Raw genomic sequence first — 23463 nt, 5'->3', positions numbered from 1 at the left:
AATTCGGAGGGGCGTGGGGGAGAGAGACCCAGAGAGACGGAGACAGAATCCCAGAGAGAGAAAGAGGAGGGGGCAGAGACCCAGAGGGAGGGAACAGAAATACGGAGAGAGAGGCGGGCAGAGTCCCACAGGGATGAAGGAGGGTAGGGGCTACTCAGAGACCTGGAGAGAGAGACGCAGAGACTTAAGGAGAGGGGTATAGAGACCCAGGGACGGGGAGCACTGGGAGGGGGGACTCGGAGGGAGGGCGTCAGGCCCTCTCATCCCTCCATACCGTCCATGTCCTCCTGGGGGATCTGCCCAAAGATCTGCAGGTAGGGCCGGTAGAAGACACGGCGCAGGATACTCGGGAGGTCACGATCCCGGGGCCTAAGGAGCCCCTCCGTGGCCACCCCGTAGGCAACCAGCCACACACCAAGAAAGAAGAGGAAGAAGAACACGTCCTTCATCTGCGAGGTAGGAAGAGAAGACCAAGTCTGGCCCCGCCCCGACCCCGCCCACCGAAGGGGCCCCTGTATTTTCAGATTTTACTGTTTGGCCCCGCCCAGACCCCGCCCCCCGCCCTGCTCTGCGCACGCGTGCCCACACCGCCCCGCCCCTTCCTCTGGACCCGCCCACCCGGCCCCGCCTCCCTCACCATCTTGTTCACGATGACGATTTTGGGTCCCAGCTCTTTGTTGACCGTGAAGATGTGCAGCAATCGTAGCGTGAAGACCATGAAGTCGAGGCAGAGGAGAGTGCGGCCCAGGTCATACAGTCCGGGGAGCAATCTGGGATGCGGGGAGACGCGGCGGGGGTCACTCGGGTCACGGGGTGCAAAGGAAAACCCGGGTCTTCCCAACACCAGGCTTCGGGGTGACCCTGGAGGGGTCGCAGCCGGGACCCTCCGATTCACCCGGGTTTACCCAGATTTCACAGCGCCAAGATGAGCCGCGCAGGGCGCTGGCACCCGCTGAAAAATGGCTGCATAAATCAGAGCCCTGGCTAAAATTCGGGAGGCCCCTGTAACAAGTTGGAAAAACTGCCAGAATATTTGTCCAGCCTATAAAAGGCAAAATATAGAGAGTTCCAGCAAACGAGTAAGCAGAAGACAAACGACCTAAAGGAGAGTGGATAAAGAGAACACACAATTCACAGAGGAAGGTCAAATGGCCAGTAACATGGGCAATCCCTATGGGGAAAATTTAAAAATTATATCCCTATTTGCATCATCATGTACTTGAACTCTGAATGGATTAAAAACCTAGAGTAGGAGGCAAGGGGCGCCTGCGTGGCTCAGTAGGTTAAGCCATGATCTCAGGGTCCTGAGGTCAAACCCTGCCTCCGCCTCCGCCGAGTGTGGCACCTGCTTAAGCTTCTCTTTCTCCCTCTCCCTCGGCCCCCCCAACTCTCTCAAAAATAAAATTAAAAAGTACTTTTAAAAAAAAAACCTAGAGTAAAAGGCAAAACATTAAAATCTGAAAATACAGAAGAATTTCATGAGCTTGATAGGATGAGATGTCACAAAACAAAACAAAAAAAGCCTTCTACACAAGTAATATATATATAAAATCACAATACAGGAAAAGACTGATGAATGTGACTACTCTGAAGTATAAAACTTCCATGCATCAAAAGATAACATAAATATGATCAACAGAGAAAGGCAAAAATATCTGCCAAAAATGCATGACCTAAATTTGATCACAAGAGAACTGAGACAAACTCAAATGGAGGCAGATCCTACAAAATAACTGGACTGGACTGTTCGAAAGTGTTAAGATCATAAAAGCCAAAGAAGGATTGAAGAACTGGATTGGCTCCCGGGACAGAAAAAGGACATCCATGGGACAGTTGGTAAAATGTAAGATCTCCTGGTTTTGATAATGGAAGATGTTGACATCTGGGGATCTGGGTGAAAGATGTAGAGGAATTCTTTGTACTGTTTTTGCCATACTTTTTTATAAGTCTCGGGTTGTTTCAGATACAAACTTAAAGAATAAAAGAATGTTTAAGATAATATACAAACATGAAAAGAAGCTGCAGACAGAAGGTATTTAGAACAAAATCACCAAGATTTAGGGCACCTGGGCTGGCACAGGCAGTGTTCCACTTTTGATCTCAGGGTTGTGAGTTCAAGTATTCACCCATGTTGGGTGTAGACATTACTTAAAAATAAAATCTTGCAAAAACAAAAAACACCAAGGGTTAGGAGAGCACCTACCCGTATGCATATACAAGAGATCAATAAACATAAATGAATATGTATTTTCTAAAACGGCGGCGGCAAGGCTATGAAAAGACATTGACAGAAGGACAAGTGGCCATTTGCTATGAACAGATGCCCAAGCTAACTAGTAGTCAGGGATGCATAAATTTTAAGACAAGAAGTCATTTTTACCCATCAGAATGGAAAAAAGAAAAAAAAATCTAAAGGTTAAATTGAGAGCTACAAAATTTTAATTAAAGACATGACATGCCAAGACCCAAAACATCCATGTTTCCAAGGATGTTTTGACGTGCCCTTTGCGCTCTCTCTCTCGGCACCACGAAGTATGATCTGGAAGCCACAGAAGAAATGAACTAACATGACACAGCCCAGTCTTGGCAACAGAAAATATTTGAGGTGAATTCCTGATGATCTGGTTTTGTTTATGCTAAGAACTAAGCAGAAACAGTTAGGTTTTTATGGACTAAAAAAGTGACAGGACATTCAAGCTTCCCTGGTAAAATGTGAATCTGTAGGGGCCGCTGGCTCTTGGGCAGGGCATGGGATTCTTGATCTCAGAGTTGTGAGTTCGAGCCCCTCACTGGGAGTAGAGATGACTTAAAAAAATTTTTTAGGGGCGCCTGGGTGGCTCAGTCGTTAAGCGTCTGACTTCGGCTCAGGTCATGATCTCAGGGTCCTGGGATCGAGCCCCACATCAGGCTCCCTGCTCTGCAGAAAGCCTGCTTCTCCTCCTACTCCCCCTGCTTGTGTTCCCTCTCTCGCTGTGTCTCTCTCTGTCAAGTAAATAAATAAAATCTTAAAAAAAAAATTTTTTTTAATCTTAAAAAAAAATTTAAATCTATAAAATTTGACCCAGGAAAACTGGACCCGAATGACATAAAAGCCCCAACATAAAATTCACAAACACAGACCCTAGATTTTGGCAAAATTCAGGTCCATTCAATACAACACCAATGATGAGCCAAATATTTGTTGTACGACTTACCCCAAATAATAATTAACGAAGTTGAAATAATTTCAGAAACTGAAACTGAAATGTGTTTAACTGCCCTGCAGATAAAACTGATTGAGGAAATTTGCAGAAATGAAAACCATTCCTTGATAAGAGCTTATCTGTACTGGTAAAAATTCTGGTAAAAAAATAATTACACGGATCATTATAATTACTCGCTGTGAGGAAGGAACTGCAAGCTGCCCGGAGGGGCGGGAGCCTGGATGAAGAAAAGGGAAAGGAATGGGGACGCAGGCCTGCAGAGCTGGGCAGGTCTCCACCGGGCAGCGCCCCCAGGACCCGGTCCAGGGGCGCTGGGCAGCCCGGGGAAGCAGGCAGGGGCAGGACAGCTCTGAGAGTAAAAAGAGTCTTGTGGGGATGGACTGGAGGGAAGAGGGGAGTCCTGGAGGCTGGGGCGAGGGGGCGCCCACCCCCGGGCCTGGCCCCTGTCTGGGGGAAGACTGAGTCCAGCGGGGCTTCCCGTGCAGCCGCAGGGCCAGGTCTGGGGGAGCAGAGAAAAGCCCGCCCGACCTGCAGATCTAGAAACACAGCGAGGCCCTTGCCCTAGTCCGGCCGTCCCTAAAGCCAGATACCCAGGTGTGAGCGAACCGCTTGGGGGCCACCTGGAGGCGGCGCTTTCGACCAAGAAGGGGCCTTCGTGCGTGTTTCCGGGAAAAGCGGGGTTGGCTGCAGCCCAGCAGAGAGGCGCGGAGTGGCAGGCAGCAGGGACACTCACCGGCAGCCGACGCCCAGGAGGAAGCAGGTGAGGGCCAGCAGGTCGCACTGGTTCCAGGTGTCGGCGAGGTAGAGGCTCAGCCGGTGGCGCAGCGGGGCCCGCTGGGGGCCGGGCCCGGGGCCGCGGGTGGTCAGGCTGCTCCAGCCGCCGCCCAGGCCCTGCCGGAGCTCCTCGCAGAGCAGGGTGAAGACCCAGAAGTAGAGCAGCAGCTCCAGGGCACTGGGCGCCTCGGGCTGGAAGTCGAGGAGCAGCACCCGGGCGAACACCAGCAGGAAGAGGAGGTAGCTGACCACGTTGCCCATGAAGGCGGTCACCGGCGCCCCCCAGAACTGGGGCCAGCGGCGCAGGCGTGGGGAGCACCGGCCGCAGCAGCCCCGGCGTGGGGGCCGCCCCAGCGCCCGCACGGCCGTCTTCTCGGGGGGCTCTGCCAGCCTGGGGGGGTAAAGGGGGAAGGGAGGAGGGCTCAGCCTGACCTCTGAGCCCCTCTTCACCGTCATCAAGACCTCTCGCCATTCACAGCTGACCTCTAACCCTGCTTGACCTGAAACCAAGTCCCCTGTCTACCATCCCCTTGACTTTTGACCCCTGTACCTAACCTCTGACCTCTGAGATCTACCCTCAAGACTGCTGACCTTCCGGGCGCCTGGGTGGCTCAGTTGGTTGGGCGACTGCCTTCGGCTCAGGTCATGATCCTGGAGTCCCGGGATCGAGTCCCGCGTCCGGCTCCCTGCTCGGCGGGGAGTCTGCTTCTCCCTCTGACCCTCCTCCTTCTCATGCTCTCTGTCTCCCATTCTCTCTCTCTCAAATAAATAAATAAAATCTTAAAAAAAAAAAAAAGACTGCTGACCTTCCGCCTCTGACCTTCTCCACCCTCTGACCCTGGTCTGACTTCTAACTTCAGGTCCCTCTTCTTTCACCTTCACAACCCCTGACTCTGTCTGACCTTGGACCATCTACCTGATGTCTGACCCCCTCACTTTCATGACCTCAGCTCCCCAGGTTTGACAGCCCGGTGCCTGAATATTAACTTCTGACCCAGAAAGTCTGATGTCAGATTGTCCAGCCCAGTGTTCCTCATATCTGATCTCAGAGCAAACAGCCGTATTTGGTTTCTGAATTCTGACCTTGGTCCGCTCCTACCTCTGACCCTTCTTGTCCAAGTTCTGACCCTCTGTCCCAATTTCATCCTGACTCTTCATTCTGACCTCAAACCAGAAATGCCAAAATGAATAATACAAATAAACTCAACAAGCTAACAGGAAAAATAAACTGGCTTGGAGAGGCATCTTCTTTTTATAAACCAAGCAGAAAGAAAATAACCCCAAAGTGGAAACAACCCAAATGTGCATCAACTGATCCATGGATAAATCAAATGTGGTCCATCCATACAACAGAATACTATCTAGCACTAAAAAGGAATGGAGCCCTGATGCGAGCTACCACTTGGAGGAACCTTGAAAACAAGACGCTAAGTTAATGAGACCAATCATAGAAGGCCACAAAGCATATGACTCCATTCATACAAAACGTCAGGAATAGGGAAATTCTTTGAGACGGAAAGCCAATTATTGGCCGCCGAGGGCTGGGGGAAGGGAGGAATACAGAGTGACCATTAAGGGGTACAGAGTTTCTTATTGTGGTGACAAAAATGTTTTAAGATTGATTGTGGTGACAAGTGCACAATTCTGTGAATGTACCAAAAACCACTGAATTGTAACACCTTAAATGGGTGAACTGAATGATATGTGGATTTTCTCTCAGTAAAGCTGTTCTCAAGAAGAGGAAAGAATTATAAAAGCTAAAGAAAGTACAATGCAGAGAGGACAGGAAGTTCCCTAATGTCGAGGGAAAACAGACTTGGTATTTTGCATCTCACCCTCTGTGGGGCCCTGGGAACAAAAATGTGTGGTCACGGGCGCCTGGGTGGCTCAGTTGGTTAAGCGACTGCCTTCGGCTCAGGTCATGGTCCCAGGGTCCTGGGATCGAGCCCCGCATCGGGCTCCCTGCTCGGCGGGAGGCCTGCTTCTCCCTCTCCCACTCCCCCTGCTTGTGTTCCTGCTCTCGCTGTCTCTGTCTCTGTCAAATAAATAAATAAAATCTTAAAAAAAAAAAAAAAAGTGTGGTCACAATGCTCCCCACCATCCGCCATCTTGAATCAGGCACAACCAGGCCGCACAGATTCCTGGGCCCGTCCTGAGCCTCCCTGGGGGAGAATCCAGGAATCTGTCCTTTTACAAAGCTCACCATGGAGGTGGCTCTCCACAGCTTCGGGAACAAGAAGATCTGGGTTCAAATCCCAGCTCTACCACCTACAAATCACATGAGCTGAGGCAAGTGACTTAGTGCCTCGGTGATTGCAACTGTGAAATGGGGATGATAATAGACCCTACTGCATTGGGTTGTTGAGAAAATAAACTGATTTTCGGAAGGACTCAGCGCACTGGCTACCCTCTGTAAGTGTTCTGTGGCATCAGCTAATGTCACTGTCATCGTCATGGTGCAAAAGTTGGGAACTCCCTGGGCAAGGACATCGTTCCTGATCCTGACACTGGGGACTTCCAGCCAACCGTTTTCAGTGGTCCCAATTTTTTTTCTTAGTTTTCTATCTTGACAAATACATTGTATTCATTGTGCATTGTCTCAGAAAAATATGTATGCATATATCTATATTTCAATTCGACTGCTCCTTGAGGTATGTAGTGGGTCTTACAGACTTCTGGCTTCTGATCATGTTTCTTTTTTTTTTTTTTTAAGATTTTATTTATTTATTTGAGAGAGAGAGAATGAGAGAGAGCACATGAGAGGGGGAAGGGTCAGAGGGAGAAGCAGACTCCCCGCCGAGCAGGGAGCCCGATGCGGGACTCGATCCCGGGACTCCAGGATCATGACCAGAGCCTAAGGCAGTCGCTTCACCAACGGAGCCACCCAGGCGCCCTCTGATCATGTTTCTAACAGTTACCAGAAACATTTTTCTTCTGGGATGTTGGAGGCCAGGGCCCTCCTTTTTCTCACCTAAGTGCCTAAAGTAGAGATGGAGGGTACAAAGATGAACATAAATGTGGGCCTCTTCCTCTCTTTCTCTGTTACCAGCAATTTAGACCCTGATGCCTGCACCCACCATTCAACAAAATAAATGAGACATGGATCAATAACAGCAGGAGCAATAATACACTCCATTAATTGACTACTTCCTATGTGCCGACACTCTGATGCATTCTGTACGTTATCTCCAGGAGTCCCCCCCGCGGCTCCCCCCAGGCCCTGGGGCACACCGTATTACTCTGCACGGAGTATTTTGGTTCCCTCTCAGTGGAAGGATTAGGAGCTGAGGAACTACCCTATGCCTCACTTTTGTCAATGAAATGTGGGCACAAGTGACGTGTGTTTCTCCCACACGGAGGCTGTAAGGGCCAGTTCCTGGTTGGCCATTTCTCTTTTCCCTCTGCTATGAGACCAGCAACACCTCAGCTAGGAGGTGCTCACTCATCCCACAGTGGAAACCATACTGGAGCCAAGACACAGACAAGCCAAAAATGGAGCGGGAGAAGTAAGCCTTCGTTGTTGACAGTCACTGAGAGTGTAGGATGTTTTCTTTTTCTCTCTCTTTTTTTTAAAGATTTATTTACCTATTTTAGAGAGAGAGAGTGCACAAGTGGGAGGGGCAGAGGGAGAGAGAGAATCGCAAGCAGACTCTGCGCTGAGCGCAGAGCCCGATGTGGGGCTCGATCTCACGACCCTGAGATCACGATCTGAGCCGAAACCAAGAGTCAGACACTCAACCAACTGCACCACCCAGGCGCCCCTAGGTGCTTTCTTATGCAGCATTGCCCAACCTAACCTAACACAGGCACAACCTTCCACATATGTTCATTTTACTGAAAAGAAAACTGAGGCTTGGGGTGAAGTCACTTCTAAGGTCAAAGTCAAGATTTGAACCCAGGTCTGTTCGACTCACAGCCAAGTCCCTCGGTACCTCCACTCGGTGGCATTATCAGAAGTTTGATAGACTATTTGCTTAGGCCTGGGTACCCCAGCATAGAGATTTAAGAGCAAAGGCCCTTGGAGTCAGAAAAAAAAAAAAAAAAGATGAAAGATCCCTAAATGAACCAAATCCACCCGATTCCATTTGCTACATCGAGATGGAAGTATGTGTAGCACGAAGTCAAGTGGTTTCCTGTGAGGAACCCCCTGGTGGCAGAACCAAACCTTGACCCAAGCCTCGAGCTTGGCATTTGGGAAACTTCCTTGGTATCTTCAGTGATTTCATGAAGCCATCACCCCCTGAAGCTCCACTCCTCCCCTCTGGCTTTGCTCCCAGCGCCTGGTGCTCCTCAAGCTGCCCAGGGTGTCCCACCTCACATGGTGGGGGGCTCCACTCACCCAGCAGGGCCTTCCCCATTGACGCCTCGATCCATGTCAAATGCCAGGTCCTTCTGCATGGACTCCTCCTCTGACTTCCTGGCATGGAGGAAAGCACGGAGTGAGGAATGGGAGCAGGGGCGAGTGGAAGAGGAATTCTTCAGAAAGAGACCCAAACTTCTTCACCCACAGGCATGGCAGGGAGACAGTGAAGCATTTTCCAGAGCCACCCCAAAGAGACCTTCCCCCAGCGCCATGGCCAGAGGGCAGAGGAACTGCTCCCCAGAGACACTGCAGAGAGCCCCCACAAAAGCTCACCTCCCAGACACGCCCTCAGCCTGGGGGAGGGGGAAAGAGAGCAAACGGAGGGGAAGCCCTGGACAGACCAAGTAGGAAGGCAGCCAGAAGGGAGCAGGAAGGAGAAACTGAGCAACCCCCTCCTACCAACCTAACCCCAGGGGACTGACCTGAAGGTGATGAGGTCGGTATAGATGAGTGGGGGGCAAAAGAAGGCGAGAACCAGGGCCCAGATGGGAGTGGTGCTGTCCATCTCCCCCCACCACTTCTGTGTCAGCAGAGACTGTGGGGTGTGAGGAGGATTAGGAGCCTGAATCTCCCCCACAGACCCTTTCTAAAGACCCCAGGCAAGAGCTGGGCCACAACTGCAGCATGCACAGCAGGTGCTCAATACGGCAACTGAAACTATTGGGGGTGAGGGGGAAGGAGGTCAAAGGTGAGGAGGGGGCGCCTGGGTGGCTCAGTCGGTTAAGCGACTGCCTTCGGCTCAGGTCATGATCCTGGAGTCCCAGGATCGAGTCCCGCATCGGGCTCCCTGCCCGGCAGGGAGTCTGCTTCTCCCTCTGACCCTCTTACCTCTCGTGCTATCTCTCATTCTCTCTCACTCAAATAAATAAAAAATAAATTAAAAAAAAAAAAAAAAGGTGAGGATGACCTGTCCCAGGTTTTAGCTGGTAGAGTTAAGCAGCCAACATTGATTAACACAACATGCTAGATACCAGGCTAAGCACTTTACGTTGATTAGCCCACTTAACCCTCACCACACTCCCAGAACAGGTAATAACATTTTCCCCCTTTTCACAGACGGGGCACCGGGAGGTTAAGGAAGAGGCCCAAGCTGGAATCCATGAGTTTAACCACTGTTCAAAGCAAAGAGCTCTGGGTAATTACTTGAAATGCCAGCCAAATCATTCTGACAAGTGAGGATGGGACTTCCTGCTGGGGTAAGCAGACTTCCTGTACTGAGGGTGGGACTCTCTGAGCCCGTCAAACGTTTTTATTATTTTTTTAACTAAGCTTTACACCCAGTGTGGGACTTGAACCCTGAGATCAAGAGTCGCGTGCTGTAACTCACTGAGCCAGACAGTCGTCACGCCCTTGTCAGATTTACATTAAGGATACTGAGAAAAAAATTTTAAATGTCAGGACAGACATGCTGGGAGAGACATGGGGCAAGAAGGGCTTCCCAGGGGCGCCTGGGTGGCTCAGTCGTTAAGCGTCTGCCTTCGGCTCAGGTCAGGATCCCAGAGTCCTGGGATCGAGCCCCGCATCGGGCTGCCTGCTCCGCGGGAAGCCTGCTTCTCCCTCTCCCACTCCCCCTGCTTGTGTTCCCTCTCTCACTGTCTCTCCCTCTCTCTGTTGAAAAATAAATAAAATCTTTAAAAAAAAAAAAAAAAAAGAAGGGCTTCCCAAAGGAGAGGATTTCCTATGGAAGTGGGGGGGCTTCCTAAGCCAGTTTGTCTATGCCCAAAACACTAGGTAAAATTGTTCGGTGAGGTCATTCTAATCATTGAGACCTAGAACTGAGAACCCCTTAAGGAAGTGGGAAGGACTTCCTGTAGATGACGTAGGGCTTCCTTTGGGAGACATGGGATTTCCTGCGGGTGAGGGGAGGACTTCTTGTGTGACAGATGGGGACTTCCTATCATCACCAGGAATTTCTGTTCAGGACTAGAACTTCTTAGGAGGGTGGGCTTTGCTGTGGCAAGGGGTGGGGCGTCTTATGGGAAGCGCAGCGCTTCTGGGAGAGAGTTTCTGGAGGACGGGTGGTCTCCTGCGGGGAGGGGAGGCTGGTCAAGACCATCCACTGCCCACAATGGCAGGGCCTTATCCTCCATACTTCCCAAAGCTTCCAGGTGGGAACTGTGTGGGCTGTTGGCGCCTCAGATGCTCACCTGTACCCCATCCTGGGCAAAGAAGGCACGGGCATCAGCCTGCATGGCAAGCTGGAGACAGGTGGCATCCCCCCAGAGCGGGCAGCGACGGACCAGCAGGCGAGCGGCCCGTTCCTCGCTACTGCGGTAGCATTCACCGAAAAGGTCTGGGGGCGGGAGGTTTATGTGGGAGGGAAGAAAGGGAGGGAGGAGATGGTGTGAGCGGAAAGATGAGGGGACCGAAGGGGAAGGCGCAGGGTTGGGAGAGGAGTGGGGAGACGCACAACCCCCTACAGGGCAGCTCCCTGTCCCCCCACCCCCACATACCCGTGCCTTGCTCACCAGCACCCAGACCCTCAAACTTGGCCGCCAGGTCCTTCCTCCGTGCTGCCTCCTCAGCCTCAGACTCCAGGCGTGCCAGCACTCGGAGTAGCAAACAAGCCCCAAGAGCTGAGGCTACAGCATTAGAGCCCTGGAGAGGCAGAGAGGGGGGTCAGGGATAGAGTTCAGAGAGGTTCACAGAAGGGGGTGCGGAGAGGGGGCAAGCCTGTGGTCAAGGGAAAGGGACAGAACCAGAAGTCAGAAATGAACCAGGGTCATCAGAGGCCAAGGATGAGGTAGTGTTTGTAGATGAATCTGGAAGAAGCTGCTGGTCATCAGGTGAAAATGTCAAAAGTCAGGTCGTTCAGGGACCAAGGGCTGGGTCAGAGTTAGAATGACATCAGAGGTTATAGACAGGTCAAGAAGCAGCTGGAGTTGTCACCTAAAATAGCAGAGTAGAGAATTTCAAAACTCTGTCTCTCCACAAAAGCAACAGATAAGCTGGCAAAAGCTGTCAGAGTCAACTTTCTCAGAGTTCCAGAACCGAATATAAAACTTACAACAAATAGGAGAAGGCTCAACGAAGAAAGAAAACCCCAAGTTTCAGCAAAAGAGCACTGTGACATTTGAACTACCACTGTCAACTCCCCAGCTCAAGGGCAGCCTGGAAGGCAACAGCCCACATTCCTTGGTACCAGAGGGGGCAATTCAGATCTTACTCGTAAATAATTGTGGTTGTGTGTGTGGACTTAGATGTCCCTGAAGGAACAGCTCAAGGGTTTGCCTTTGTTTCACTGTTCTTGGGGCTCTCCCCAAGCAGAAATGGCTCCCCGGGGGGTGGTGTTTGAAAGCATTTAAAGACAAATGTAGGGGCGCCTGAGTGGCTCAGTTGGTTAAGCGACTGCCTTCAGCTCAGGTCATGATCCTGGAGTCCCTGGATCGAGTCCCGTATCGGGCTCCCTGCTCGGCGGGGAGCCTGCTTCTCCTTCTAACCCTCCCCCCTCTCATGTACTCTCTCTCTCTCTCTCTCATTCTCGCTCTCTCAAATAAATAAATAAATCTTTAAAAAATAAATAAATAAAATAAAGACAAATGTATTAGGCTCAGCTGCCTGAAGAGAGAGTAACAGTCAGGGTTAAGCAAAAACTGAATAGCTGAGGAGGGAAGTGGCTGAGGAAGGAGATACTCTGAGGAATAAGGGGTTTGAAAAGCTCCTACATGTATCAGGGAAACTAGAAGGCTACATGCATGACCAAGACTGGGTGCAGGCTCAGAAAAGACCAAAGAAAACCCTAAGCTTTCACCTCTTGCTGACCTCTCACCTCAGCAAAAGCAGGAAGTGAAGGCTAAGGCAAAATTGTAAACAGCCTGCCTAAGTAGTGAAATGCAGATCCAACACAGAGCCAATCTGCAAGCCAGGGGCGTTTGCTCTCCCTATCCAACCCGGGCATTTAAGGAATTCTCTGATGAGTCACTAGCTGGCCACTAAGCTAACAGAACAGGGACTTCAGTGGCCACACATGACAAAGAACACAGCCTTTACACAAATAGCTTAGAAAAGTCACTAAACAAACACTACCACCAATAAACCACAACAAGCAACAACAAATCCTGGAGGAAGGGGGTAAGCTGGTTTCCAGAGTTGCCACATTATAATATTCAAACTGTCCAGTTTTCAACAAAAAACTATGAGGCTTGCAAAGAAACAAGAATGGCATATTCCCAGGAAGAAAAGAAATTAATAATAATGAAAGAACAGAAGAAAGAAAGAAAGAGAGAAAAAAAAAAAGAAATCAATAGAAACTGTCTCTGTGGAAGCTCAGACATTGGACTTACTACACAAAGACTTTAAATTGATGCTTTACATATGCTCAAAGAGCTAAAGGCAATCATGGACGAAAATGAAAGAAAGCCAGGAGAAGGATGTCTTACTAAACAAAGAATAGGAATAAAGAGACAAATTTAAAAAAAGGAACCAGGTAGAAATTCTGGAGCTAAAAAGTGCAATAACTGAAATGAAAAATTCACTAGAAGGGCTCAACAGCAGCTTTGAGGAAGCAGAAGAAAGTACGCACGAACTTGAAAATAGATCAATTGAGATTATCCGGTTTGGGGTGCAGAAAGAAACAAGAATAAAGAAAAATACACAGACCCTAAGAGACCTGTGGGGCACCATCAACCATACCAATATATGCATAATAGGAGTCCCAAAGGAAGAGGACAGCGAGAAAGGGCTAGAAAAGAATATTTCGAGACTTAAAGAATATTTTGAGATATATATAAAGGTATTTCAAGTTTGGGGTACTAAAACTCCCCAGATTTTGATGAGAGACATGAATCTGCACATCCAACAGCAAAGAAATGGAAGCAGGATAAATTCAAAGAGATTCACATTGCAAAACATTATAATCAAATTGTCGAAAGCCAAAAACAGAAAATCTTGAAATCAGCAAAAGAGAAGTGATGCATCACACACAGGGAAATCTCAATAAGATGAACAGGTAGGATTAAATAATTATATATAATTATAAAACTATAAAACCCTCAGAAGATAACATAGGAATAAAACTTCATGACCTTGGATTTGGTGATGGTTACTTAGATGTGACACCAAAAGCAAAAACAAAGAAAGACAAATTGGACTTGATCAAAATTTAAAACTTTCATGAATCAAAGGGCACTATGAACTGAGTGAAAAGACAACCCACAGCAAGGGAGAAAAGATCTGCAAATCACATACCTGATAAGGCATCAATATCCAGAGCATATAAAGAACTCATACAATTCAACCACAAAAAACAAGACAAACCAATTTTAAAAATGGGCAAAGGGAGGCACCTGGATGGCTCAGTCAGTTAAGTGTCTGACTCTTGATTTCTGCTCAGGTCGTGATCTCAGGATTGTGAGATCAAGCCCCTCGTTGGGCTCCATGATGGGTGTGGAGCCTGCTTAAGATTCTCTCCCCTTTCCCTCTGTAACCCCCTTCTCCCTCTCTTAAAAAAAAAAAAAAAAAAAAGGAAGAAGAACTTTTGCGGCACCTTGGTAGTTCAGTCGGTTAAGCGTCTGGCTCTTGATTTCAGCTCAGGTCATGATCTCAGGGTCATGAGATCAAGCCCCGAGTTGCTGGGTGTGGAACCCGCTTAAGATTCTTTCTCTCCCTCTCCCTCGGCCCCTCCCCACTTACTCACTCTCTCTCCAAAAAAAAAAAAAAAAGGGCAAAGGACCTAAACAGACATTTATTGAAAGATATACAGATGGTCAATAAGTACATGAAAAGGTGCTCCATGTTACCAATCATTAAGGAAACACAGATAAAAACCACATTAGGATGGCAATTATAAAAAACAAACAAACAGAAAATAACAAGTGTTGGTGGAGATGTGGAGAAACTGGAACCCTTGTGCATTGCTGGTGAGAATGTAAAATGGTGTGGCCACTGTGGAAAACAGTATGGCAGTTCCTCAACAACTTAAACCTAAAATTGTTACATGATCCAGCAATTCCATTCCTCGCTGTGTACTCAAAACAACTGAAAGCGGGGACTCAAACACATATTTGTACACCAATGGTCATAGCACTATTATTCACAATAGCCAGAAAGTCCACACAACCCATGTGACACCAAGAGATGAATGGATAGACAAAGCTTGGCATATCGATACAATGGAATATGATTTAGTAACAAAATGGAATGAAGCACAGATACATGCTACAACTTGGATGACCCATGAAAACACTATGTTAAGCATAAGAAATTAAGTGCAAAGGGCCACAACATCCAGAATAGGCAAGTCCATAGGGACGGGGGGCAGATTAGTCATTGCCAGGGGCTGGGGAAGGAGGGAATGGGGAGTGAGTGCTAAATGGGTACAAGGTTTCCTTTTGGGATGATGAAAATGTTCTGGAACTAGACAGAGTTTGCACAACACTGTGAGTGTGCTAAAGACTACTAAGTTGTGCAATATTAAGTGGTTTAAATGGTGAATTTTCTGTTATATGAATTTTGTCTCGATGAAAAATAATCTATATTTAACCCATGACTTGAGGGGCTAAAAACAACCCAAGGAGGAAGAAGTCCTGTCAAGATATTTCTTTTCTTTTCTTTTTTTTTTTTAAGATTTTATTTATTTATTTGAGAGGGAGAGAGAGAGTGCAAGAGCAGGCGGAGGGAGAAGCAGGGGCTTCTCCAGGGGCTCGATCCCAGGACCTTGGGATCATGACCTGAGCCGAAGGCAGACGCTGAGCCACCCAGGCGGCCCCATGTCAAGATATTTTTATGGCATAAAAATAGGTTGTATCTTAGATCCTATTCAAATCCTATGACTTTTTTTTCTTCTCAAACTTCCCAAATATGTCTCAACACCTCCATCCCAGGTGTTTAGTCCAGGCCCCGATCTTGGCTGCCTGGAGGCCTCCAGATCTACCTTCTTAGCTCATGTCCTTGCCTCTAGTGTACAAGTGTAACTATGTTTAAATGACTCCCCATCAGTTGCAGGATAACGTCTAACTTCCTCATACAGGTAACCATTCCGAAAGAATGAGACTGGTTCTCATGTATGAACGAGGGAAAGTACCCAGTATACATTGCTAACGGAAGACACGAGTTAGGAGAACTGCATGATATTGGGGGATGGGAAGGAGAAGCAGCATGGAGTCACAGATCAGGAACGGAGACTGGGGTGGGGGTCGGAGTGACGTCAGAGGAACGGAGGCCGGGGTGGGGGTCGGAGGGACGTCAGAGGTCAGGGACTCTTACTGCTCAGGCACTGGGGTCCAGTAGGGATAAAGGACAGGGATGTAGAAGAAAGTAGATTCAGAGACCAAACCAGCACTCACCATCTCCCAGAAGTACAAGGCCATCTGAGCTCTGTTCAGGAGCAGCGCCCAGAGGAGCAGGTCACTCCAGGGGGCCTGCCCGAGGATGGTGTCCAGCATGAGATCAGAGTGGGCCCTGTTCGAGAGCAGACCCACCTGCAGGCGAGTTGAGGGGGTGGTGAGGACTGGCCCCTTCCTGACTCCGCCCCAACCATCAGCTCCCTCCCCACCCCACCCCGTCTGGGCGCACACCCTGTTCCCAGGCCTGCCCCCAGATCCGTCCTCCCACCCCCAGGCTCGCGGGCCTAGTCCTTACGCTCTCCCTGCAGGCTTCTCCCTGGTGGGGATCCCTGGCGCCCCCAGCGCTGTACCTCGGCGCGCACGTCTCCCCCAGCAGCAGCCGCAGCACCTGCCCCACGTCAGGGGGTCGGGGCTCCGCAGAGGCTTTAAGGACTGGGCTTTTGGTGCCTGCACCGTGGGACGCCTGATCCAAAAGGCTGCGGATGAGCGAGTTGGAGGGCGCGGCGCTGTAAAGCTGGGTCAGGCGCGTCGGGGTCAGGAAGTGGCCCACACTGAGGCCATGGGAGATGAGCAAGCGCACGAACTCAGGCCGGTCATTCAGGAGGGCGTCCATGAGGGAGGCTTCCAGGTGGACGGACTGGCAGGAAGAGATGAGCACAGAGACAGAAGGCCAGGTGACGTCGGACGTGAAGGACAAGAGATGGGGTACAGAGCTAGGAGTGACGGGTCACTGGGTGGGTGGGTGAATGGACGGATGGGGAGAGGGGAAACAAGATGGGAAGAGATGGACAATTAAGAGAAGGCTGGACAATAATGCAAGACCAAGCCAGATGTGGAAGAAGTCAGGCAGGGAGGAGAGTGCATCCCCCTTGTCAGGATCCACAGCCCGCCCGGTCCTGCCCCCTCACCCGCCATTCAATGTCCCCCCGGAAGAGTTCACTCTGCGCAATGTCCACGCGGTTCCAAGCCACAGCCAAACGCAGCTCATCCAGGTAAGCTGAAGCTTCCGAGCTCCCACAAGCTGAAAGAGTGAGAGGGACAGTGCGTGAAAAGTCGGGGGTGGGGGGGGTAGGAATTTCAGATGAACGTCTGTTTTGCTTCAATGCGAGATACGGGACATTTAAACCCCATATAAAGGGGGTGTTGTTGGGTAGCGTCTGGGGTCTTTAAGAAGTCAGGCTATTGCAAGCATAAGGTTATTAAGCTCAGGGCAGAGGGCAGACCAGCGTTCTAGAGTCCTCAAGAAGAAGAAAGGCAATCAGGTATCCATTTCACATTTACTGACGTACATTATGGACCAGGCAATGGGAGGGACGGAGAAAGAAACTGGATGCAGCCCCTGCCTTGAAGGAGATCCTTCCAGAGAAATGTGTCCAGAAACCACGCAACTACCTTCCAAGGGATTGGTGCCCTCGGAGGTGGGCACAGAATGTGATTAGGGGAGGCTACACTCACAGAGGTGTGGAGTGATCCAAGGGGGCCTCCTAGAGGACGGGCATGGAGGTAGGGCTTTGAAAGATGGGCAGGATTTGGAGGTGTGCATCTAAGATGAGAAAAGAAACTTCCAAGGCAGCAGGAGCGGCCTGAGCCAAGGTCTGCGTGCAGGCAAACACAGCAAGGGACGGCAAATGTGAGTCACTCTGATTTCCTGGAAACATAAGTGTATTTGTGAGAAGACAGAGAAATAAAAATGAGCAGCAGAAAATGAGATGGGAAAAAACTCCGAACAGCAGAGGGGCTCCGGAAGGCCCTGGAGGTCATTAAAAAGAACGAGGGAGAGCAAAGGCCTTTAAAACTTTGACACAACAATTAACGGATCCAAACATGTACGGTCAACGAGGGGCCAGAAAAATCTGAAGCATCCAGAGAAGGTTCCAAGGAGAAGCCGAGCAAAGTCTAGACACCGCTGGTGTCCAGACCACTTGTGCCATTTTTCCTTCTGTGTCCACTTGCTTCACGTGGATTTCCAAAACTAAGGAGGGCCATTTTGGTTGTTCTGGAAACTGGAGTGGTGGGACTAGGCAATCTAGTGGAGTGCAGGTGAACAATGGGCTCTGAGGCAGGCGGATCTGGGTTCCAATCCCAGCTCCACCAATACCAGTGGAGTCTCTTCAGGAAAGCCCCGGCCTTTCGAGTCTCTGTTCCCTCATCTATAAAATGGGAATAATCGGGGCGCCTGGGTGGCTCAGATGGTTAAGCGTCTGCCTTCGGCTCAGGTCATGATCTCAGGGTCCTGGGGTCGAGTCCCGCATCGGGCTCCCTGCTCCTTGGGAGCCTGCTTCTCCCTCTGCCTCTCTCTCTGTCTCTAATGAATAAATAAATAAAATCTTTAAAAAAATAAATAAATAAAATAAAATAAAATGGGAATAATCATGGTACCCACTCCGCAGCATTGTTAACGGTAAGAACTGTGGGGAACCTCGAAGGCCAGTGGTTGAGGGAAAAGGTCGAGAGAGAGGCAGTCACATGCCTAGGACCACATAACTTTATATACATATTTTATAAGTAGGCTCCATGCTGGACATGGAACCCAACACAGGGCTTGAACTCACTACCCTGAGATCAAGACCTGAGCTGAAATCAAGAGTCGGACGCTCAACCGACTGAGCTACCCAGGCGCCCCTATATTTCTTTTCAAAACCCAGAAGCAAATTCACAGTGGGCTTTTCTAAGATTCTATAGACCTCCCCGACTTTCCTCACAGTTTCAAGACAAGAAAAAAAATTATAATATCTCGCTTGCTATGCTGCCTTAACACATCTCCCCATTTATCACCTGGACGCCCCCCATCCATCACGCTCACCATGTCCCATATGGAGCTCAGCATCTTTCCCCAGAACCGACCTTCCCTGGGTTCTGTATCTCAGGGATGGCTCCTTTGTCCACCCAGGCAACGAGGCAGACCCTCCCCCCGTCCCTGTGCTGTCCCTGCCGCTCCCTTTCCTTCACATCCCCCAGCTCATCAATCCCTAAGTCCCATCCCTCTAGCCCTCCGACCCTCTCTGCCCAGCCCCACACCCCCTGCAAGCAGGAATGGAGGATCATGGACAAAATGTCTGCCAAATGCTCGGCACAGTGCCTGGGCTCATGCCACACTCTTAAGGAGCATGCATCTCCTCCCCGCTTTCTTCCTCACCTGCTGAAACCTCATCCATTCAACTCTGCTATCACTGAGCCCGCCCAGCCGGCTCCAATGTCCCCAGCAGAGCGGATCGCTTCCACTTCTGCAGCAACAGACTGACGACACCATCCCTGCAAACCACCCATTCCATAGCCGCCCTGTTTTCTCCCAAGAGGCTGGTGCATTAACTTCTGTGAAGTGAAGCAGATTTGCTCACTGACTGCCATTCGCTGCTGTTTACGGGATGTGTCCCCACAGGAAATGGAATTTTATTAAGAACAGCTCCCTGCGTGCCTGGGTGGCTCAGTCGGTTAAACATCCGACTCTTGATCTCAGCTCACGCCTTGATCTCAGGGTCATGAGTTTAGGTCCCATGTTGGGCTCCACTCCGGGGAGCCTACTTAATTAAAAAAAAAAAAAAAAAAAGAGCTCCCATTTATTGGCCCATCCTTGGAGACCAGGCACTGTTCATAAGCTGTCCCTGAGGCTCGCAACACTCCTGCAAGATATCATCTCCACTTTTCAGAGAAAGAAACTAAGGCTCAGAGTGGGGGAAGTCTCTTTGTCAAGGTCACACAGAAAGGGAGGGGCCAAATTGGTATTCCAATTCAGCTTCATCTGACTCCAAAGTCAAAAGTAATTGCTCTTTCTGTCACACCACAGAACATGCTGGATACAATTGGGGTGGGGACCTGGGACTGACACTATGCCTCTTGGGAGTTTTTACCCAAGTGGGTGTTTTCCCTGTAAAACTTCTGACACCAAAACTACTCTCCCCACCCTCATCCCCACAGAGTTCTAGGAATCCTCCTTACCATTTATTTATCCTATCTCCCCATCTCACTAAGTCCAGATTCTACTAGCTCTTCAAGACCCATTTAAATAGCACCCCCTCCTTGTCTCTTTACTGACAGTGGTTTCCCCCCCAACGCTTTGGTCTTCAATTTTACTTAAGGTTGTGTCCAAAAAACTCTGGTAGGATCTGCGGTCCTTCAGAGCAAGAAATGGGTCTGCTTTAGTCTCTGGAGCCTAGGATGATGTTATTGAATGAATACATGATCCCCATCCCTAGCCTCTACCAGGTGGCCATTCTGCTCCCTACCTTGGTTTTCATCATCCATTCCTGTAGTAAAATATCAGGAGTTCCTCAATGGGAGATGGTGCTCTGGTTCATCTCTGACTCCCCTACCCCTCAGCGCTTAAAACGTATTGGAGCTATGCAGGAAAGGAAGACAGGGCGAGTGGGTAGATAGATGGAAGGATGGATGGATGGACGACGGATGGATGGATGGATCAAAGATGGATGGAAGGAAGAATGAGTGAATGGAACTGTCCATAGATATGTGGATGGACAGGTAGAAGGATGGGTGGAAGGCAAGATGAATGGATGATTGGATGGATGGAAGAATGAAGGATGAATGGAATAATGGGTAGATGGAAAGATCAATGTACAGATGGATGGATGCATGCATGCATGAATCCAACAGAAAGAAAACAATGTTGGAACATAATGAAAGTATCTTGGGAAAACTGTCCAAACAGCACCATGCAAAGCCCCAAGAAACACTGCCAAGGGGAATAAGAAAAAGAAAAGAGATAAAAAGGAGCCCAACTTTAGAGAGGATGGATAAAGTGCCCAGACCAAGAAAGGTGTCCAAAGTTGAGCTGAGAAAGGAGGAGAATTTGGGGTCGGCTTACCCTTGACAAGGGCCTTCAAAACAATGGTCTCAAATTCCTCAGGGCCATCCTCAGATGAATAGACTGTCAGCAGCTCCTTCCGGGTCATGATCCTCTCCACCTGCAGAATACCGAATTCCACACCCTAAGCCCAACTCTGTCTGCAGAGTCACAGGAAACCATTCCCTCCAGGACCTAGTAGTCTAGATGCCCAGCACCCTCGACTCCCAGAACCTGGGAGTCTGGGCCCCCAGGCCTCTCCTCCCTCAAATCCATGAATCTGGGCCTCCATTCTCCTCTTCCCTGGGATCCAGGACTCCAAGACCTCAGCATCCTCATCTCTCAAGACCCAGGGACCCGGGTCCCCAGCTCCCTCCCATCTCAGGATTCAGAGTTGGGCCCCCAATGTCATACCTGGGCCTGCAGAACCTCAGGGTCCCCTTTGGGGAAGAAACGCTTAATCCGATCCCGCGCTTCACTTTGCCTGCTCCCCCCTCTCCCTGGAGCCAGAGTGTCTTCCAGGATCTCTGCCAGGCAGTCTGCAGCTCCCCCGGACCCAGCCACCAGGAGGCAGGGGAGCTGAGCCTGGGTGGCATTCTCTACCTGCTACAGGATAAAAGGGGCAGTCAGATCAGGGAAGGCAAGTGTTCATCCCACCTGGAGTCCAGATCCCCAGCCCTGTCCTCCCCTGAGACTCAGGAGCCAGGAGTCAGGGCTCCCAGCCACCTCCCCACTTAAACCCTATACCTTCAACATTTTCTCATCACCATCGATCAAGAGGAGGAGGACAGGGATGTCAATTCCAGTCCCTGGGGAGAAGAGAGCCAGGGGCTTGGTCACCTCCCATCAGCCTTTGCCAGAGATGGGAAAGAACCATATTTCCTATGAGTCCCTGGGACAAACTTGGCTTCTGCCTAATCCTGTGTCCTATGGCTCACGGGAATTGTCATATCTTTGAGCAGGTTAGGAAGGATCAGATTTTGAAGATAGTAATACTTGACTTCCCAGGGAAGGAAGGGGCTGGGGGCCTGGACTCCTAGGCTCCCAAATGAAGCAGGTATTTATGGCATGAGTCACTCCTGTAATTGCCTAACAGCCCAGGAGCCAGGAAAGGATGGAAGTTTAAACAGAAATGAAGGACATAAGGACTAGAAAGGACTACCTAGGGGCACCTGGCTGGCTCAGTTGGTAGAGCATGTGACTCTGGATCAGGGTTGTGAGTTTGGGCCCCACGTTGGGCCCAAAGATTTCTTAAAAATAAAATCAAAGAAAGAGGGCACCTGGGTGGCTCAGTTGGTTAAGCATATGCCTTCGGCTCAGGTCAAGATCCCAGGGCCCTGGGATCAAGCCCCACATCAAGCCCCGCATCAAGCCCCCGCGTCGAGCCCCGTATCGGGTGCCCTGAGGCTCAGCAGGGAGCCTGCTTCTCCCTCGGCCCCTCACCCCTCTCCCTGCTCCTGCTTTTTCTCTCTCTCAAAAACAAATAAATAAAATCTTTAAATGAAAGAAAGAAAAAGAAAGAAAGAAAGAAAGAACTATCTAAATACAATAAAAATGTTTCCAAAGCCTAAAAGCAAAATCATGTAAGATAGTTTTCTACTAATTCTATTCCCAGTAAAGTAACAAACAAGACAACATTACTTCTATTGACACTCATCCAGGAGTTTTGACCTAATGTAATGATGAAAGAAAGTAAAATTGGAATGCAAACTAGTATTTTTTTTTAAGCTGGAAGAGACAAAGGTATCTATTGGAAGAAAACATGACTTAGATTCTCAGAAAATTGGAGACTCCACTCAAAATAAATAAATATTAATAAGAATCTGGTAAGAGAACCGATACAAAAAAAAAAAAACAAAACACAAAAATAAAAAACTTTTCTCCAAACTAGATTATCCATGTTTTCATAAAAATGACAAATTACCTGGGAATTAATTCATCCAGAAAGGTATGAGATTTTTATGAGGAAATTGACAAACCTTACTTAAGGACCAGGCTTGAATAAATGGAAAAACAAATACCACGTTAACCTATCAGAAAGTGACATATAGGGACGCCGGGTGGCTCAGTCGCTTAAGCGTCTGCCTTCGGCTCAGGTCATGATCTCAGGGTCTTGGGATCGAGTCCCGCATTGGGCTCCCTGCTTGGCGGGAAGTCTGCTTCTCCCTCTCACTCTCCCTATGTACATGCTTTCTCTCTCTCTCTCAAATAAATAAATAAAATTTAAAAAAAGAAAGAAAGAAAGTGACATATAAATTCAATGCAGCTTGGGGAAAGAGGGCAGGTAGAGGAGTTTGGAGGTGTCTTCCCTTTTTTCTTTCTTTTTTAAAAAAATATATTGATTTGAGAGAGAGGGAGAGCATTTGACAGAGACAGACAGACCACAAGTGGGGGGAGGGGCAGAGGGAGAGGGAGAAGCAGACTCCCCGCCGAGCAGGGAGTCAGATGCGGGGCTCAATCCCAGGACCCTGAGATCATGAGCTGAGCCAAAGGCAGAAGCTTAACTGACTGAGCCACCCAGGCGCCCCTCTTTCTTTTCTTTTTAAGATTTTATTTTTTTAAGTAATCTCTACACCCCATGTGGGGCTTGAACTCACAACCCGGAGATCAAGAGTCACATGCTCTACTGACTGAGCCAGCCAGGCGCCCTTCTGGTTTTTTGTTTTGTTTTGTTTTTAATTGGAGGCTTAAATCATGGACTTTCAGCCTTTTTTCCATTTTTTGATATATGCATTTAAATCTACAAATTTCCCTCTAGATACCGCTTTAGCTCCATTCCAAAGTGCTCACAGGTCCTATATTTCTTACCATCCAGTTCAAAATATTTTCTGGCCTTTTTTTTTTTTTTTCTTTTTTTGACCCATGGGTTACTTACAGACCATAACTAGTGCAATGATAGGGGTGAATCTCACAGAAATAATGTCAACTACAGCAAGGCAGAGTCAAGAACGTGCAGATGGTGTAGGATGCCGTTCACAGGCAGCAGAGGCGCGGTCAGAACCCCTCCCCCCCCCCCCCCCCCCCCCCCCCCCCCCCCCCCCC

The 23463-nt window shown here is 49.2% G+C and overlaps 1 protein-coding gene across 3 annotated transcripts in view; it reads right to left on the bottom strand.

The window, feature by feature from the left end:
- TRPM4 (transient receptor potential cation channel subfamily M member 4) overlaps positions 1 to 23463 on the bottom strand; it is a 37076-nt gene that overhangs the window by 6000 nt on the left and 7613 nt on the right. The window contains exons 7-19 of one of the 3 annotated variants that reach the window (XM_034986962.1): positions 21169 to 21230; positions 20836 to 21027; positions 20443 to 20542; positions 16532 to 16644; positions 15919 to 16260; positions 15624 to 15758; positions 10794 to 10938; positions 10488 to 10633; positions 8763 to 8875; positions 8317 to 8394; positions 3937 to 4368; positions 638 to 770; positions 275 to 449 (exon numbers count right to left, since the gene is read on the bottom strand). In XM_034986962.1, coding sequence (XP_034842853.1) covers positions 275 to 449; positions 638 to 770; positions 3937 to 4368; positions 8317 to 8394; positions 8763 to 8875; positions 10488 to 10633; positions 10794 to 10938; positions 15624 to 15758; positions 15919 to 16260; positions 16532 to 16644; positions 20443 to 20542; positions 20836 to 21027; positions 21169 to 21230 — 2166 coding nt within the window. The remainder of the gene's footprint in view (positions 1 to 274; positions 450 to 637; positions 771 to 3936; positions 4369 to 8316; positions 8395 to 8762; positions 8876 to 10487; positions 10634 to 10793; positions 10939 to 15623; positions 15759 to 15918; positions 16261 to 16531; positions 16645 to 20442; positions 20543 to 20835; positions 21028 to 21168; positions 21231 to 23463) is intronic. The other 2 variants (XM_034986963.1, XM_034986964.1) reach the window with 2 other exon arrangements.

This window comes from Mirounga leonina, unplaced genomic scaffold, assembly GCF_011800145.1.
Source record: "Mirounga leonina isolate KUSES-001 unplaced genomic scaffold, KU_Mleo_1.0 Mir_376, whole genome shotgun sequence".
Classification (NCBI taxonomy): domain Eukaryota; kingdom Metazoa; phylum Chordata; class Mammalia; order Carnivora; family Phocidae; genus Mirounga; species Mirounga leonina.
Note: the sequence above shows the minus strand (reverse complement) of the source record. Positions and strands in the feature narration are given on the sequence as shown.